The sequence below is a fragment of the Gobio gobio genome (genome assembly GCF_949357685.1).
Source record: "Gobio gobio genome assembly, chromosome: 22".
Lineage (NCBI taxonomy): Eukaryota > Metazoa > Chordata > Actinopteri > Cypriniformes > Gobionidae > Gobio > Gobio gobio.
In genome coordinates, this window is record NC_137118.1 from 26,734,054 (window position 1) to 26,753,132 (window position 19,079).

Genomic DNA, 19,079 nt, shown 5'->3' on the forward strand with positions numbered 1-19,079 from the left:
GGCTGCCTAGTGAATCGACTTTCCTCGAAAGATTCTTTGGTGGTATTTATATCTGTGGCTTTATAATAAATATATTTGTGTCATATGTATTTGTCAGAATGCAGCAAAACAGGCCGCAGCAGCCGCCACTCAGACTATAGCTGCCGCCCAGAATGCTGCTTCCTCCAACAAGAACCCTGCAGCCCAACAACAGCTTGTACAGAGCTGCAAGGTAGGAACCCACTTCCTGTTAGGGTTAAAACTAGTTCACATAACAAGCTCTGCGTTTGTGAATGCCTCACAAACAGATATAACTGATGTGAACAGACGTGGAACATAAAACATAATTCTGAGGATCAAACATGTATAGTACACAATGCCTAGTTAATCACATAAGCCCTAAAGGAATATCACAGCATGATATGATTCACAGGTGGTGGCGGATCAGATTCCTCAGCTGGTTCAGGGTGTGAGAGGTAGTCAGGCTCAGCCCGACAGTCCCAGCGCTCAACTCGCCCTGATCGGATCCAGTCAGAACTTCCTGCAGGTTCATTCTCTGTTCAGACCTTTACTTCCTGTTACAAAGAGCAAATCGGCCACATTTGAGCTCATAATGTCTGTTCTCTTCATTAGCCTGGCGCGAAAATGGTGACCGCGGCTAAAGCTACAGTTCCCACCATCAGTGACCAGGCATCTGCCATGCAGCTCAGTCAGTGCGCCAAAAACCTCGCAAGCGCTCTGGCTGAGCTTCGCACGGCCGCACAGAAGGTATGGCAGATTCATTTTAAAAGAAGTTTTAGGTTTTGTTTTTGTATAATTATATTTTTTATATGGGTCACTTATGCATTTGAAAATGCAACATGCACCAACCAACTCCCAAAATTATTTATAAATCTGTTGTCAATCAAAGAGAAGCTTTAGGGCCTCACTGCCGTTTTCCACCTAATTAAAAGCTGTATGGTTTAATGTTTGAAAGCAGAGAAAATAAGTCGGCCTGTAATTTTACTGTTGTTCTGTAAAATAAAATTATTATTATTATTAATAAATATTTGTTTATTTTACAGTTTAATGGAAGTATTGCAATAGCAATATATTTCATTGAATGGTTTAATTGTAATTATTTATATAATAAGATATGTTATCATTATTATTATTGAAGTTATTATTATTAAGCATGGACAGAATCAGTTTTTTGGGGGAAATCTGTAGAATTCTACAGAATGGATTTAAACTTGGTAAAAATTGTTAAAAGAGTGTAAATTGCTCTTATTTAAGTAAGCTTATTTCCACAGAATAAAAAATAAAAGAGTTAATTGTGACTTTTTATCTCGCAATTCGGACTTTTTTTCCTATAAACTCGCAATACTGACTTAATAACTCGCAATTCGGACTTTATACCACACAATTCAGACTTTATATCACACAATTCGGACTTTATATCACACAATTCAGTCTTTTATATCACACAATTCAGAAAAATGTTTTATTTTGTGGCAGAAACAAGCTTCCATACTTATTAGCTATGTTTCCATCCACGTATTTGTATGCACATATTGCATAAAAAAAAAAAAAAAGCTGAATGGAAACACCAAAATGTGCATAAAAATATATGCTCTCAATTGAATCCGATACATTTGTTTATCCGATAAGAAAACATGCGCATGATGAACTACAATGGAAACACATTTACCGAATAAATTCCTTGATGCGCATCAAAAAAGTCAAGTGACTTTGCGATGGAACTGCACAACTGGACTAACCAGCGAACCAATCTCATTGCACAGCATCTAAAATGCTGTTTTGGTGGTTCTGAAATGCCTGAGCAAAGTTTGTCGTCAAAGTGGTTAAAGGGTTAGTTCACTCAAAAATGAAAATTCTGTCATTAATTACTCACCCTTATGTCGTTCGACACCCGTCAGACCTCCGTTCATATTCGGAACACAAATGAAGATATTTTAGTTGAAAGCTGATGGCTGAGAAAGGCCTCAGATAGGCCTCCATTGGCATTCAGTACATTAATCCTCCCAAGACCCATAAAAGGCACTTAAAACGTCGTTACAAAGTCCATCTCACCACAGTGGCTCTACAATAATTTTACGATGCGACGACAATAGTTTTTGTGCGGGAAAAAAAATCAAAATAACACCTTTATCCAGCTTGTTATTGTCTTCCGTGTATGCCTCCACGACGCATGCGCGAGAATGACGTAGCGCCAGCGTTCGGGAATCCATGAAATGCACACTTAAGCCCCATTTTGAGCACTACGCCGAGACCTAAAGCACGATCAATGTAGAATTCAACAGCTTAGACACTCGCGTCTTTCTCCGCTTGTAAACAAATCCCTTCTGGCTCATGTTTCCGGGCGCCGGATCTGCGTCATATTCTCACGCATGCGCCGTGGAGGCACACACGGAAGACAATAACAAGCTGGATAAAGGTGTTATTTTGATTTTTTTTTTGCGCACAAAAACTATTGTCGTCGCATCGTAAAATTATTGTAGAGCCACAGTGGTGAGATGGACTTTGTAACGACATTTTAAGTGCCTTTTATGGATCTTGGGAGGATTAATGTACTGAATGCCAATGGAGGCCTATCTGAGGCCTTTCTCAGCCATCAGCTTTCATCTAAAATATCTTCATTTGTGTTCCGAATATGAACGGAGGTCTTACGGGTGTCGAACGACATGAGGGTGAGTAATTAATGACAGAATTTTCATTTTTGGGTGAACTAACCCTTTAAGTATAATTACCTTCCAGAGCTGTTTTATAACAGAAGTATAATTTTTTTTGCCAAATAGGTACAACATTTAACACTCGTTCTGTACCACGGTCAAGGCACAATCCAATGTTACAATTTAAAAGATATACATTCGGAGACAGCGCAAAGTCAATTTACCAATAATCTTCGCAATTTTATGATCCTTCGATCCTGTTGCAGTCCCAAAAGGGCGAACAAGTGTTAAGCATGTCCTTTAAGCTTAAATTTTGTTCAAATTTCAGAATTAAGGCGCCTTTGAAGAAAACACTGGCACAAACAGAGCCATTCCTCCTCACTAAAGCATGATCCAATTTCTTTTTCCCATAACAACGTCAAAGAGTCATAAAAAGGAGAGCCAGCATTAGGCAACATAATATAAAATTCAGATATCTTCCTCTTGAGAGTAAGTGAGGAGGAGATGCTTTTCCCTTTCAAAGTGATCGAAATGTATAAAAATCATTGTTGCAAATTCAATTCCTATCCTAACAGTCTTAGCTATTGTCAAATAACAATATTCCTCTCTATTTCCAAGCCTGATATTCTGAATAGATGAAGGGAGGTCCGGGTTAAACGAAATGAGGGATGTTATTTATTTATTTATACAGTTTAGAGTTACAGGACAGTGATTCTGGAATTTGTATTAATAAAGTAAATAGGGTCCATTTTGATTTCATGTTGACTTTACACTACTGCTAGAATATACACACATACACACACACACACACACATACATACATACAAAGAAAGTAAACATGACAAGAGTCCTGGTGAACATAAGCACTTTTGCAGTACAGTTGATGTGGTTGTCTGTGTCTTTCTGACTCAGGCCCAGGAGGCGTGTGGGCCTCTGGAGATAGATAACGCTATCACAATGGTACGGGGGCTGGAGAGGGACATGCAGGAGGCCAAAGCTTCAGCTGCTGCAGGCAAGCTCAGACCTCTACCTGGAGAAACGGTGAGTGAATGGATACAGAGTATGTGTATGTACATGCATTGGCATGTTTTCTCTACCAGTCAAAGTTTGGACACACCTGCATCCAACAGAAATGCCACGTGTCCAGCATACATGCAAACTCCTTCAGTACTGTTAAAAAAAACATACCATGATTCACCTGATGCAGTTGAGAGAATGTGTGAGCACAGCTAGAAATTAGACCAAGATTGTTTTAGTCACTACATAGTTTCCCTACTTCCGTACACAACTGGAAGTGTCATGTAAATTCATTGGTTAAAAACAGTAGGATCTCTCAAGAGCTTTCAGCTCTTTAAAGCTGCAGCCCGTAACTTTTTTGGGGGGTAAAAATTATCTAAAATCAATTTTTGAGCAAAGTACATAACCAGCAAGTGTTCAAAACGATCTTCTTACCTTAGTCCGATTCACAACGGTAAACTTGTTATAATGTGTTATAATTTGAGTGGTACTGGTAGCTTTCCGCGGGAAATACGAGCTTCCGCTGTTCGTTTTTGCGTTATTACATCACGAGTCCAGGCTAGTAGGCTATATATCGCATGTGTGGATGCTGCAGGTGGCGGATCGCTTTGTGGCCTCTTCTTACAGCAGCTGGAATGTAGTTAAACTTGTCATTTTGATGGCGGCTTGTAATCCAGAAAGTTCAATCATCGTTGACAACTGGTGTGTTGATAGAAAAACCCACACATACATCTCAAAATATTAGATTCTTCCACGCTGAGGTGCCATGCTGATGCACAACCCACGTAAAGAAGATAAGGGCGTGTTCACACTTGACTTTTTTGAAGCTGCCAGTGTCTGTTTTACACTATAATCCTATGGAGTAAACCTTGTTTTCAAAAAAGTAATGAGCGTTTTTTTTAAACGCCAACGCCGGCATCTTTTTCTGCAGCTCAGCGCGTCTTTTCAAGTTGATAAAGTTTAACTTTTCTGATAAAAACGCTCTACGTCAAGTGCCTTTTTGACAGTTGACCAATGACAAGCGAGTAGCAAGACCTAAAAGTGGAGAAGGTGCCGGTTATCTCTGTATGTATATTTTAGTCTACAATAAAACGAAATGTCATTAAAACACAACCCTGCCTCTTTTAGTTTACATTTAAAACAATATTAAACATATTAATATGTGGTTCAGACAAGTGTGCATATATGATTATCACTGTAATAAAATTAAATGTGACATAAAACACAACCCAGTCTCTTTTTGTTAAATGTAAGTTTATGTATGATCAATAATAGCCATTATAAAAGTATAAGTAAAAGTTATAAGAAGCTATACAAGAAATAAAGCAAAAAATCCAGTCAAACATACAAAGTCAGCGCTAGTAGGCTACAATGGTAACACAAAGTTAAATAGCCTAAAGAAATAAAGTAATGAAACTTCACTTTGCCCTCAGCCTAAACGATTTGCCAGGGAACAAATTATAGATCCATGAGACCAAAGATCGGCTGTTACATATACACAAGACGAATCATATCTCATGTTTAACCACTACAGAGACATCAGAGCCAGCAGCAAATGTCCAAAGGACTAGCCGAGGAAAGGCTGCTCTCGGCTGAGCGCCGGCTGAACGACTGGATCTCACAACTCCGAAAACCTCAGATAAAATATATAAATAGGCGCTTTCTTTATAAATAAACCACAGATTTGAGTACATTATCGCCTGAAAAGTCTTAAAGTTAAATTTAGTCTCACATTAACAGTAGTATTTTTAAATTACGCTAGGTTTCTCATCAAGAGATTTTGTATCTTTGCACCACACAGCACTCTTGTTGCAGCTGTTGTTAACAAAAGACGCCCTCGGCTGCTATTTGGAACCAAGTGCTGCCAACTTTTTTTTAACTAAAAGAGCGCTCTTGTCAGCTTTTTCTTGTCAAAAAAGACGTCACGTGTGAACACGCCCTAACTCTGCAAATAACTGCAATTTCAGGGTTCAAACAGAGATGGCAACAAAGAGGTAAAACTTACGGACTGCAGCTTTAAAAAAAGTCCTGCAATTTAATTCATAGGAGTGATAGGCCTTGAATACTGTAGATATAATATTATATAAATAATATTGTTGTGGACAAAATGCCTTTGAATGTAATGTTAGTGAATTCTGTTTCCTTTTCAATTATAAAAATGTATATTGTGAAAAAGTCACTAAGTGTTCCTTTAGCTTATATCATTTATTGAATTGCCTTAGGCCTGTGTGTATGTTTTGTGACACGTGTGTGTGTGTGTGTGTGTGTGTGTGTGTGTGTGTGTGTGTGTGTGTGTGTGTGTGTGTGTGTGTGTGTGTGTGTGTGTGTGTGTGTGTGTGTGTGTGTAGTTGGAGAAGTGTTCTCAGGATCTGGGCTCCAGCACTAAAGCTGTGAGCTCTGCTATTGCTCAGCTCCTCAGTGAAGCCACCCAAGGCAATGAGAACTACACAGGTAACCCCATCAACCTCACATACCACTAACTATTGGCTTGTTTCTTTATTTTGATAGTCTAGATGAGGTTATGATCAAATCCAGTGTTTCCCCTACCATTGTTTTGGGGGGGCGCCCCGCCCTCCCAAAACGACCCCCCGCCCCCCCTGAATGAATGACAAAAAATATTTGTCATTACGGTCGACAATAAGAATTGCCCGATGGTTCAGTGCCAGCGTGAAAGACACTCGGGCCAAAGCTGCATCTTCACGGAAACTGATCATTTGCGCATTTTTAAGCCTTGCCAATTTAAATATTCAAGCGCTCATAGACGAGAAAGTGTGTCTCTCAGTTTGCTCGTCGCGAAGGGCAGCAACACACCACACACACGCACGGCCACGCGTCTCAGTGCGCGAATATTCACACAAAATTAATCTTGTTGAGTATCATCGTAAACATAGTCGGTTAGGTCTTTTAAATGAACGTAAACATGAAATTTGCCAGTCACCGCCAGCATTTATGGTCATTTTCACAAGTTTTAATGGTCCACAGAATATCTAAACATGCAATATATCAAAGAAAGAACAGACCCACTGTTTTATTCCAGCTTCATATATTATTTTTTTAATCAACACTTGAATGTTGCAAGTTTCATGAAAAAGCAACATTTTGAGCATAAAGCTGAAAAAAATCACGTTTTTGTAAAAGACTAACGTTACGTCTGAACGATGAACAAAACACAGATGTTGTAGATGGAGTCCATCAACACCCCAGAGCTTGACAGTCCTATAATTCGTCCTGGGTTGACATTTCATTCAATAACATTAGGCAGTTTTGATTTATATGCTGTTTAATGGTGATGATCGCGTTATTTTACATATGCATCTGCTTACACATGATATCGCACGTTGCTTCTTCGGCAGTGTTTTGATCAGGAGATTCTGTTCTCGTGCAGGAAATGCGCTACAGTGCCCCCTACCGTATAACAGTGAAAACATGGAATGCCGGAAAATATCGTCATTGGCTATATAAATATTGAGATAACAAAAGACAAAAAAAAAAATCACTCACTGCTCTTGACTGAATAACTTTTAATAAGGGTTAATCTGTATTTATATGCAGTGGCATATCATTTTATGCAGATTATGCAGTTATATTTTACATTTGATTACTATTTTTGTACCTGACAATCTAGTTTAGACCTACATGAAAATAACTGTTTATTTAATTTGTATATGTTTGTTCTGCTTTATTTATTTGTGCTTTTGCTCATAATTTGATTATTTGTTCTTATTTTATTACTGACGGTCTTTAACAATATAAAAAAAAATATGAGTTAGGATTTTAGTTTTTAGAGTCATAACCTTATTTATTAAGCTTATATGGCTCAAAAACAATACTAGGCCTATTTTATTTTATTTGTCTTTTTTTTTGTGGTGGGGTCAGTGAAAATTCTGACCCCTGAAAAATATCCTTAGCATTGAGCCCTGAAATATAGTATATATATTGTTTATATTTATTTACCAAATTAATTAATTTATTGTCTATGGCAACACCACGTATCCGTAACACTCCCGCTCCGCGACACTGGTAGTTTCGAGAGGTCCCCCCCCCCCCCCCCAAAAGCTGTAAACCTAGGGGAAACACTGAAATCCATTCCCATTAACGTGTTATGCAGTGCCCCCTTCCTGTAGAATATAATGTGCATCTGTCCCTGCTGTAACAAACACAGACAGGAAGATCTTACCTCACAGCTCAAGCCACATCAGGGTTCCCACGCGTACTGGAAAACACATGGGAAATTAGAGAAAATGTAAAATGTCCTGGAAAAATGTGTTGTTCTGGAATTGTTTTTTTTTTTTTTAAAGTTCCTCGTTTTTTCTTTAGCCGAGACAAAAAGAGTTTATCACTGGCCCAAAACAATTACCGTTAGTTGCTGTAAATCAGGAATGCTGTAAATAAAAAAGTAATTTGTAAAAATTTTTTAAAGATAATTGCAACTTTTTATCTCACAAAGAATTGCGCGATATAAATTCAGAATTGCATGAAATAAAGTCACAATTGCGTGATATAAACTCACAATTGCGCGATATAAACTCACAATTGCGTGATATAAACTCACAATTGCGTGATATAGTCACAATTGCGAGATATAGTTAGATTTGCGTGATATAAACGTACAATTGTGAGATATAAAGTCAGAATTGCGTGATATAAAGTCAGAATTGCGTGATATAAACTCACAATTGCGAGATCTAGTCACAATTGCGTGATATAAAGTCACAATTGCATGACATAAAGTCAGAATTGCGTGATATAAACTCAAAATTGCGTGAAAAACTCACAATTTTATGATATAGTCAGATTTGCGTTATATAAACGTACAATTGTGAGATATAAAGTCAGAATTGCGTGATATAAAGTCAGAATTGCGTGATATAAAGTCAGAATTGCGTGATATAAAGTCAGAATTGCGTGATATAAACTCACAATTGCGTGATATAAACTCACAATTGCGTGATATAAACTCACAATTGCGAGATCTAGTCACAATTGCGTGATATAAAGTCACAATTGCGAGATATAAAGTCACAATTGCGTGATACAAAGTCACAATTGCGTGATATAAAGTCACAATTGCGAGATATAAAGTCACAATTGCGTGATATAAAGTCACAATTGCGAGATATAAAGTCACAATTGCGTGATATAAAGTCACAATTGCGTGATATAAAGTCACAATTGCGAGATAGTCACAATTGCGTGATGTAAAGTCACAATTGCGAGTTTATATCTCGCAGTTCTGACTTTATAAGAAAATCATTTTATATCAGACTTTCATCTGATATAAAGTCAGAATTGCCTGATATAAACTCACAATTGTAAGATATAAAGTCACAATTGCGAGATAGTCACAATTGCATGATATAAAGTCACAATTGCGAGTTTATATCTCACAGTTCTGAGTTTATAACTCGCAATTGCGAATAAAAAAGTCAGAATAACAAGATAAAAAGTCGCAATTACCTTTTTTATTTTCTATTCTGTGGCGTAAACAAGCTTCCATAATCATAATGTATGATTAAGAGCTCATATTAAAAAACTATTTTATAGTTAAGTCATGGCAATAAACTGTACGCCTTTTAACGACTTAGAGAGCAATATATTACTTTAGGACGTTATCCTTGTCTTTTATTCTCTGCGTAGTAAAATTGAAAAAGGTCTTAAAATGATCGCTGAAAAAGAGTGGGAACCCTGCACATGTTTGAATCGCACACAGTACGATCGATAAACTCATGCCGCCTTTCATCTTATTGCAGGCACCCTTAGTCTCTCCAAATGTCTGTGTCTGACTTCATTGTGTGTGTGTTTTTCAGGTATGGCTGCTCGTGACGTGGCTCAGGCTCTGCGTTCGCTGGCTTCAGCTGCTCGTGGAGTGGCCGCCAACACTGAGGACCCTCATGCTCGAAACGCCATGCTAGACTGCACCGGGGATGTCATGGACAAATCTGCCAGCCTGATCGAGGAGACCAAGAGAGCCATTGCCAAACCAGGAGACCCTGACAGCCAGCAGAGATTGGCCCAGGTTAAACCAGACCTCAGCTTTGAATACTTAATAAGAAAAGCTCAATAGAGTGGGTTTAAATTCAGTAACAGAACCTCCCTCTTAATTGCTGATGGGAGATTTAGTCTGCTGTAGGTTGAAGTGCTCATTATTTTGAAAAGAAAATAGTCTGTTGTGTGTCTATGATTAGCATAACTGGAGAAGCGTCTTAAATGTTCTGCAAATGACGTGTGTGTGTGTGTGTCTTCAGGTAGCTAAAGCTGTGTCTCAGGCACTGAACCGCTCTGTAAACTGTCTGCCGGGGCAGAGAGATGTGGATAATGCCATCAGAACTGTAGGAGAAGCCAGCAAGAAACTCCTGTCTGATAAAGTGAGTCCCCAAGGCCATGAAAACACTCAGACATTGCACAAAGTATTTTCCAAAATATATAGTTCCCAATATTGTTGTCATCTGGATGGTCCTGTGACTTGTGAAGTCTAAAGTGAATTATATAATGTAATTGATGTCGGCTGGTCAAACTCACATGCTCACACAAAAACTGTCTATCTCTATTCACTGTTCACTGTTGACTGTTCACTCTATTCACATAATTCACTGTTGCCTCTGGCTTGGCGTGCTCAGTTGGGGACTCTAAATTTTTCAACTAAACATCGAAATACATCTAAATAATAAACTAAATTAACCATTTAAACTAAATTACTGATCAAATTATTGATCTAAAGCCCACACTGTCACTGTATGATACTTGAAATTTTTCCAGAATGGCTATACAGCTGAATAAAATTATGCTGCATTTTCCTGTTTAACACTGTAAAGCTGCTTTGAAACAATCTACATTGTTAAAAGCGCTATATAAATAAATTTGACTTGACTGACTTGACTTGACTCTAAAGGCCTGTTCACACCCAGACAAATGTTTGTTGCAAAAATTTGGTAAAACTCTGACAAAAACATAACGCATAATAATCTCTTTATCATCCCATTGCAAAAAAAACTGGCCATCTAATGAGATTCAAGCTTTTAGTCACATGCCAAGAGCAACTGCTGTTGCATAAAACTACAGCTTGGTGGCGCTCATGAGCAGACTGTTTGGCTAAGCTAAGTGAATATCAGAAGAACAATCCAGAACCGTTATAAAGAAAATGGTGAATACAAAAATCTGAACAGAATCTGTCCATTCGTCCATACATTCTTCCATCCATACATCCGTCAATTCATCTATCCATCCGTCTATCTGTCTATCTATCCATCCATCTGTCTATCAAGCATTGATAAATTTATCTGTCCGTCCATTCATCCATCATCCATCCCTCTATTCTTCTATCCATACATCCATCTGTTTATCTATCCGTCCATCAATCCATCCGTCTATCTACCTATCTGTCCATTCATCTTTCCATTCATCTGTCTGTCTATCTGTCTGTCCACCCGTCTGTCCACCCATCTATCCATCCATAAATCCATCCAAATATTCATCTATCTATCCATCAATCCATCAGTCTGTCCATCCATCCGTCCCTCTATATTCTATCCATCCAGCCATCGATCTGTCTATCTGTCCAGCCATCATCTATTTATCCATCCATCCATTTATCCATGTATCCATCTGTACATTCATCTGTCTATCTGTTCATCCATTATCCATCCATTATCCATCCATTCATCCATCCTTCTATCTGCCTATTTATCCATCTGTCCGTTTCTCTGTCTATCAGTCCATTCATCCGTCCGTCCGTCCGTCCATCCATCCATCTATCCATCTGTACGTTCATCTGTCTATCTGTCCGTCCATCCATCTGCGCAGCCAAACTTCAAGCTACTACTTATTACTACTATTACTACTTCAAACTTTCTATCCAGGCTTTTCAACACCAACGTTTCCTGTTACTATTGAATAGTACAATGAGCCAAATTACAGTTACTATTAGAAATAGTCATTCTGATCTTTGTGTCTCTGACGTGTCTTCAGTTCCCAGTGAGCGGGAAGAGTTTCCAGGAGGCTCAGGTGAATCTGAACGAGGCTGCCGCCGGACTGAACCAGTCAGCCAATGAGCTGGTGCAGGCGTCACGTGGCACCACCCAGGACCTGTCCAAAGCCTCCGGGAAGTTTGGCCAAGACTTTAACCACTTCTTGCAGGCTGGAGCGGACATGGCAGGACAATCTCAGGTATGCTGCGTGTTACAAATTAAATTAAATTAAATAAAACTATTCTTTCATTAGCTCAAGGTCCTGAGAGAGTCATTTTATAGATGAATGAATGAATGAATGAATGAATGAATGAATGAATGAATGAATGAATGAATGAATGAATGAATGAGTAGATAGGTGAATGATGTCTCCTCCTCTCGTCTCTTCCTATAGTCTAAAGAGGACCAGACTCAAGTGGTCACCAACCTGAAGACCATCTCCATGTCCTCCAGCAAACTCCTGCTGGCTGCTAAAGCTCTGTCTACAGACCCCAACTCACCAAACCTGAAAAACCAGCTCGCTGCTGCCGCTCGGTTAGAATTCTGCCATCTGTCTCCTGTTTTTCAATTACCATTTTGTCATTGAACTGTTTCCAATATAGATGGTTACATATAAAAATATGAAATAGTGATTGAAAGGTTTGGATGACTTTGGTAATACCCCATTTGGTCATACTTTATATTAGGTGTCTTTAACTAAAATGCACTTACATAAAAAAAAGATATATTCTTTGGTAAAATGTACTTATTGTGTTGATGATGTAACGGAAAACACTTGTGCTGGATATGGGAAAGGTTACGGACAGGTATGGAAGTATAGTTACTTTAGGTTCAAGGACATGTCCACCAAAGCCGTTTTAGCCAGCTGAAAGCACCAAGCGCTCTTCTGAAAATGCCTTGCTGCGGGCACTTGAGAGCACTTCGGCGGCGCAGTGTTTGCTATAGACGCTTGCTATAAAATTATTTTGTTCCACTGTTTGGTCATGCTTGTTGTCATCTGTTGCCATTGTACAAGTAGAATGTGGAGGTTGGTCGGTGTGTGTTATTTGTCCTGCCCCTCCTCCACTGTGATTGGATGGCTGGGTAAAAAATGGCTGCGATGAGCGCTGCGTTTTACCCAAAGTTTTACCCATTTTTCATCTCTCTGCATCCGGAAAAAAGCACTCAGCATGAAGTAGGCACTTTTTCACGTTGCTGGCGTTATTAGGAAAAAGGAAAAGGTCATTAGAAAAAACGTTGGTGGACAAAGGGAAGGGTCAACAGTGCAATTTAAAATGTAATTACAGAAATTAATTACAGCTGTAATTATATGCAGGTTTTTTTTTTTTTTTAAAGTACAATGTAAAATCCTGCATGTACACAATAAGTACATTGTATCAAATTAAAGTTGCAGTAAGCAGTTTCTGAGAAACACTGTTGATATTTGAAATTAACTCAAACAAACACCCCTTCATTGCTCCGCCCCCAAAAATGCACAAACACGCAATGCAAGAGTGGATGTGTCTCTATCATATCTGTAGCAAAGCAAATAATGCTTCAATGACACTCAAAACTGCCCCGTTACTACAGCTAACATTACAATAACAGCATATCTTGCAAAACCAATGCTACTCACAAATGTCGAACTCATTGTCCATTTTCAGACCTTCCCACTTAAGTCTCACCAGCGCTGGAAAGCTTTTTTTTTTTTTATTAACGCGGGTCCTAAAGTTCTTGCCTGATCATCACCCTTTATTTCCAGTGATATTCTTCTGACCTTTTCTCTTTTGCAATGTCTCTCAGCTTTTGGCTACAAGTGTGTTGCTCAGTTCGATCCACATTCAACAGCGTTTTTCAGAAATCGCTTACTGAACCTTTAATTTAAGTGTTAGTACATAGTTAAAGACACTTAATATAAAGTGGGACCTTCCATTTGAAAATTCCAAACAGTGTTTTTGCGCCCTTGAGCGGAATAGGAACTCCTTCATGAAATATCCTCTCACAAGGCCATTAGTGAAGGGTGTATGCTAGGGCTGTCATGGACCCTGTCCCAAATGGCACCCTAAACACTTGCTGTCTTCTTACGAGTCCGCACTTTCGTGGAGTAACGTCGCTTTGACTGTCAGGAAGAAGTCTGCTGCGGAGCTTGCACGAAGTGTGCCATTTGGTACAGGGACATGATATCAGAATTTCAACACACTATTATCGTGGCCAAAAATAATTGTAAAATCCTTTGTAACTTTTTGTATTTTCTCTTTTTTGGCCAAAGAATGACTATGAGTGTATGTCGTCATCTTTATTTACGTTTTATGATGGGTTGGCAACCAGCATAAAACTGCAATAGCACCACTTACTGTGTTGGAGTGTCAACCAGCTGATTTATTTATATTATTATCATGGCAAATTGCAACCGCTAGTTGTAGCAACTTTTTGGGATTGGTAAACATGATGTAGCCAAACGAATGTGTCCAAGTGGCCAGTATAATTATCCAGCTACTATTTGAAAGTCTAAAATGCAGCTCACTGTGTTTTAAAGCATTTCTGTAGAGAATTGAGTCCGATGTTGTGCTTTGTGATGGCATGCTATCCTAACAGAGCCTGTGATAGTAAGAAAGAAATTGTGCACTCACACGCAGCTCTTCTATTGACATACATTACATAAGTGGCACGCTCGCTTTTATACACATTTGGGTTGGAATGAGCACAGTTATGTAATGGGCATCTACAAAAGCAAACCTGTTCGTATCACTGCTGATGTGTGTGAGTGTGTGAGAGAAGACGACAGGATGAAACAACAGCAGTTGATGGCTTTTCTCTGCTCACATTCCTAAAACTCCTATCACTCCCTCACCGAGCATCAGAGAGAGCGAGAGCGCGAGAGTGTGTCAGTGTGTGGTAACGCACGTGGGTGGATTATTCCTCTCAGATCTCTCACACTATTTCTTCCCTTTCCAGCAAACTCTAATGTCTCTCTCCCTCTCTCTCTCTATCTCTCTCTCAATAGCGCGGTGACAGACAGCATTAATCAGCTGATCAGCATGTGTACCCAGCAGGCTCCGGGACAGAAGGAGTGTGACAACGCTCTCCGTGAGCTTGAGGTGCTTCTTCTCTCTCTTTTACCTCTCCTTTCTCATCTTCTCTATGTTCATCAGTTTGTGTGAGTGACTCACTCTCATATGCAGCATTTGGATTCTTTCATATTCAGCACTGATCTCAATCTGAACTGAGCAGTGTTTATGAGAGAGATGACACACCTTTTGTGCCATAACTTGTCCGTCTTGTTTTGTTACAGTATTTTTTTATATTTTTTTATAACGTAATAAAATACTTATACATGCTCTTTCATATATTTATACGCATGACTTGAAATCCTCTTTGTAATTAAGTAGCAGTTATTTGCAGTGTGCTGTTTTTGGATGATATTGGAAATCAAAGTAAAGCAAAAGTGCATGTTTTCAAGGCAGATTTGATTTTTAGACCAGTTAAACTACCGTTTAAAAGTTTGGGGTCTGTAAGATTTTTTTATGTTTTTGAAAGAAAGTCTCGTCTGTTCACCAAGGCTGCATTTATTTGATCAGAAATACAGTAAAAACAGTGAAATATAAAAAAAAATATTTGATTATATAGTAAAATGTAATTTATTCCTGTGATCAAAGCTGAATTTTCAGCATCATTACTCCAGTCTTCGTTGTCACATCTAATATGAGGATTTGATGATCAAGAAAACTGTTTTTTTTTTTCAAACAACATTATAAATCTTTTTACTGTCACTTTTGAGCAATTTAATGCATCCTTGCTGAATAAAAGAATAATTTTTTTCTGACTAAAAAAAAATATCTTACTGACCCCAAACTTTTGAACAGTATAAATCTGTTTTTTATTAGCTTTACACTTTTTAAGAAATGTTAATATCTTAAAAAGGGCTTAAACAGCAATGGATTTTTAATAACAAACTAACAAATGCAATTTAATTTAGACCATGTATTCGTGTATTCACGTCTGTATGTAGACGTGTATTCACTACCTTCCAATTTAGAAAAATTAAGCCAAAATAACCCAGAAATAACTGCCGCTTATGCAGTTCGGAGCCTGAGTCTGAGGTGGAGCCGTGCCATCAAGGTCCCGCCCACACTCCCGCTCATGCAGACTCGTTCACGAGCACAGCTGTCAATGACGTCACACCCCATTTTTATAGCATTAAATAAATAACTAATCGCAAACTTATTTGCAAAACGATCACTTGAACATGCGTCTTTGTGATAACTACCTAAAATTACAGAAACCAAATTATTTGAAGTGTAATTGGATTTTTTAGTTTGGCTTGCGTCCCATTTGATAACATTGAGAGGACGAATGACCTATTCTCCAGCCAGCCACCAGGGGGCGATCGATGCCTCACTTTTCAGGACATGTTTTCACACTTGAATTTAGACAGAACTAAAAGCCTTAAACATGAACATACTAAGAACTTAAGAGTTTACTGCCTTGCATCATTGACATCTGTTTTGTGTATTGTATGCGCTAACTGTGTGTGTGTGCCGCAGACGGTTGGAGGAATGCTGGAGAATCCTACAGAAGCCGTCAATGATCTGGGCTACTTTGACTGTATTGACAGTGTGATGGAGAACTCAAAGGTGCCACAGAGATCACAATTTTTATATATACATATATATATATATATATATATATATATTTTTTTTTTCTCCCAGTCCCAGTGCTGAGCTAAAGCTGTGTTAATGTTGTTGATGTGTGTAGGTTTTGGGTGAGGCCATGGCTGGCATTTCCCATAATGCCAAGAACAGTAACTTGCCAGAATTTGGAGACTCGGTCAGTTCAGCATCTAAAGCTCTGTGTGGTCTCACTGAGGCAGCCGCTCAGGTAAAAACAGAGTCCTTGTATTCCCTATGTTGTGGTGACCATGTAGTAATGCCAGTCATTTTTGTCCTTGTGGGGACATTTTTTTTATCTCCATGAGAAAAACATCATACAAAATTATGTTTTCTGAAAATGTACAAATGCAGAAAATGATGGGTAGGTTTAGGGGATAGAATATACAGTTTGTACAGTAAAAAAAACAGAGAGAGTGTGAGAGAGTGTGAGAGAGTGTGAGAGAGTGTGAGAGAGTGTGAGAGAGTGTGAGAGAGTGTGAGAGAGTGAGAGTGAGAGTGAGAGTGAGAGTGTGAGTGTGAGTGTGAGTGTGAGTGTGAGTGTGAGTGTGAGTGTGAGTGTGAGTGTGAGTGTGTGTGTGTGTGTGTGTGTGTGTGTGTGTGTGAGAGAGTGAGAGTGTGTGAGAGCTATAGGGCTGGACCAGACTATTTGAATATTCGTTTGATGGGTCGGTATTAGATTTTCAAATTTGGGATTAGAATATTTGTTGTTTTTTTTGTTTTGTTTTTTCCCGCGCACACCTGGCATCCCCCTCGAAACGATTCTCATTTGCGCTTGCAATGTTGCATGTTTACACTATAAAATCTGCGAAATACAATACTCTTTTTTTTTTTTTTACAATTATTTTATAGCCTAGCAGTTTTTAATAGGATGGACAGTTGAATAGGAACCCAACCTCGTTATACTTAATAAATATATTTGCATCTCAGCGTTCCCTGCAACGGAGTATTCTAGAGCGCACAACTACACGAGATTATATGGAATAAGCGCATGCCTGAGCTTGCATTTTGGGTTAAGCTGCGTTGGTTTGACATTGTGGAAAATCGAATAATAGAATCAAAATGTATTAGCCTTTTTACCTGTTAGGGATGTGACAGTGAGAACATTTTCCCTCACCGTCACATTACAGCGCATGTGCACTGAGCGGCTGTGAACAAATGCAGCCGTGCGCAGTTTACTTTCGGTTTGCCAATTCGGGGGGCGGGTTGCTTGAATTGTGGGTTCATTAGCCTATTATTCTTAATGAAAAACACAACAACAAAACAGTACAATGACAAACTCCCTTAAATAGGCGCTTTTACATTTCGATTTGAAACCAAATCTTCCGCGATCATCTTGTCATTCAGCTCCTCACTCTCGTGATGAATGAGATCTGACTTTCATTCGGCTCACGCTGCACATTCAGTTTTTAATTGTAGTTAATCTGTTCTCTGACTGAACAAAATGATTTTGTTTGTGCGTGTGGGAGTGCGTGCGTGCATGTGGGAGTGCTTGCGTGCGTGTGGCATTGCGTGTGCGTGTGTGTGTGCGTGTGTGTGTGTGTGTGTGTGTGTGGGAGAGAGAGAGAGTGAAACTCCTCTCTTCTAAACTATGCTGCAATAACCTAAAGAGGCGGTGCGTGATAAAATGTATCAGTGCTATGATGCATCAAACATCTGGAGTTACAGGAGCGCATTAAATGAACAAACACATTTACCTTCCTGTTCTCCCCTTTCCTTGACAGTTTTTTTTGTGCTTTCACACACACACATTCATGCTTTTCTTATTTACAGGCAGGCAAATCACTCTTACACACTTGTGCAAAAAGAATTCATAATAGGTTTGATGGGCAGTGAGTCATATTTAAGTGCTTCCTGTGTGTCGTTCACAAACACTCATAGCTGCCATTTGATTCAAAAGTGCTGTTTCATTTGTGTGAAACGAATAAGGCTGCACAGTTATGATAAAAACCATAACTGTTGATAATTCCCTTGATGCTGTCATCAAAATTGTAATGCTTATTGTATACCATATCCTTAATGCAGGATACATATCAACAAAACAAGCTGAAACTATTACTATAAATATTGCAATTTTCTATAATTATAAGCTAACATATAATACAAATAAAATAAAAAATGCTTAATTTTATATTCTATGATTGCCTTTATTTAATGTGTGTGTGTGTGTGTGTGTGTGTGTGTGTGTGTGTGTGTGTGTGTGTGTGTGTGTGTGTGTGTGTGTGTGTGTGTGTGTGTGTGTGTGTGTGTGTGTGTGTGTGTGTGTGTGTGTGTGTGTGTGTGTGTGTGTGTGTGTGTGTGTGTGTGTGTGTGTGTGTGTGTGTGTGTGTGTGTGTGTGTGTGTGTGTGTGTGTGTGTGTGTGTGTGTGTGTGTGTGTGTGTGTGTGCTTGTAAGTTTGCCTGTGGGTGTGTCTGCCTGTGAGAGTGTGTCTTGAGTGTTTCTGTGTGTGTGAACAGGGTTGTTGTTGCTAAGCCAGGTGGTAAGAAAGCTTGAATTGGTTTGTGTAGAACAGAAGTGACTGGTGTTCGGTCTCTCATAGGGGGCGTATCTGGTGGGTGTGTCTGACCCGAACAGTCACGCTGGGCAGAAGGGTCTTGTGGACCCCTCACAGTTCGCCAGAGCCAAACATTCGATCCAGATGGCCTGTCAGAACCTGGTGGACCCAGCCTGCACCCAGTCCCAGGTAACCTCTTGAGTCCTCCCTTGCTTAGATAGGCATTAGTCTATAGTTTATTATTATTATTATTATTAATGCTTAACTGAAACGGCCAAAATAGCCAATACACTTATGTGTGGCTGA

The 19,079-nt window shown here is 39.0% G+C and overlaps 1 protein-coding gene across 1 annotated transcript in view; it reads left to right on the forward strand.

Moving 5' to 3' along the window:
• tln1 (talin 1) overlaps nt 1–19,079 on the forward strand; it is a 125,390-nt gene that overhangs the window by 80,567 nt on the left and 25,744 nt on the right. The window contains exons 22-34 of the mRNA XM_079805298.1: nt 98–211; nt 413–526; nt 613–747; nt 3,564–3,692; nt 6,017–6,119; nt 9,476–9,684; nt 9,914–10,033; nt 11,634–11,831; nt 12,027–12,166; nt 14,616–14,709; nt 16,156–16,245; nt 16,367–16,489; nt 18,819–18,962. Coding sequence (XP_079661424.1) covers nt 98–211; nt 413–526; nt 613–747; nt 3,564–3,692; nt 6,017–6,119; nt 9,476–9,684; nt 9,914–10,033; nt 11,634–11,831; nt 12,027–12,166; nt 14,616–14,709; nt 16,156–16,245; nt 16,367–16,489; nt 18,819–18,962 — 1,713 coding nt within the window. The remainder of the gene's footprint in view (nt 1–97; nt 212–412; nt 527–612; nt 748–3,563; nt 3,693–6,016; nt 6,120–9,475; nt 9,685–9,913; nt 10,034–11,633; nt 11,832–12,026; nt 12,167–14,615; nt 14,710–16,155; nt 16,246–16,366; nt 16,490–18,818; nt 18,963–19,079) is intronic.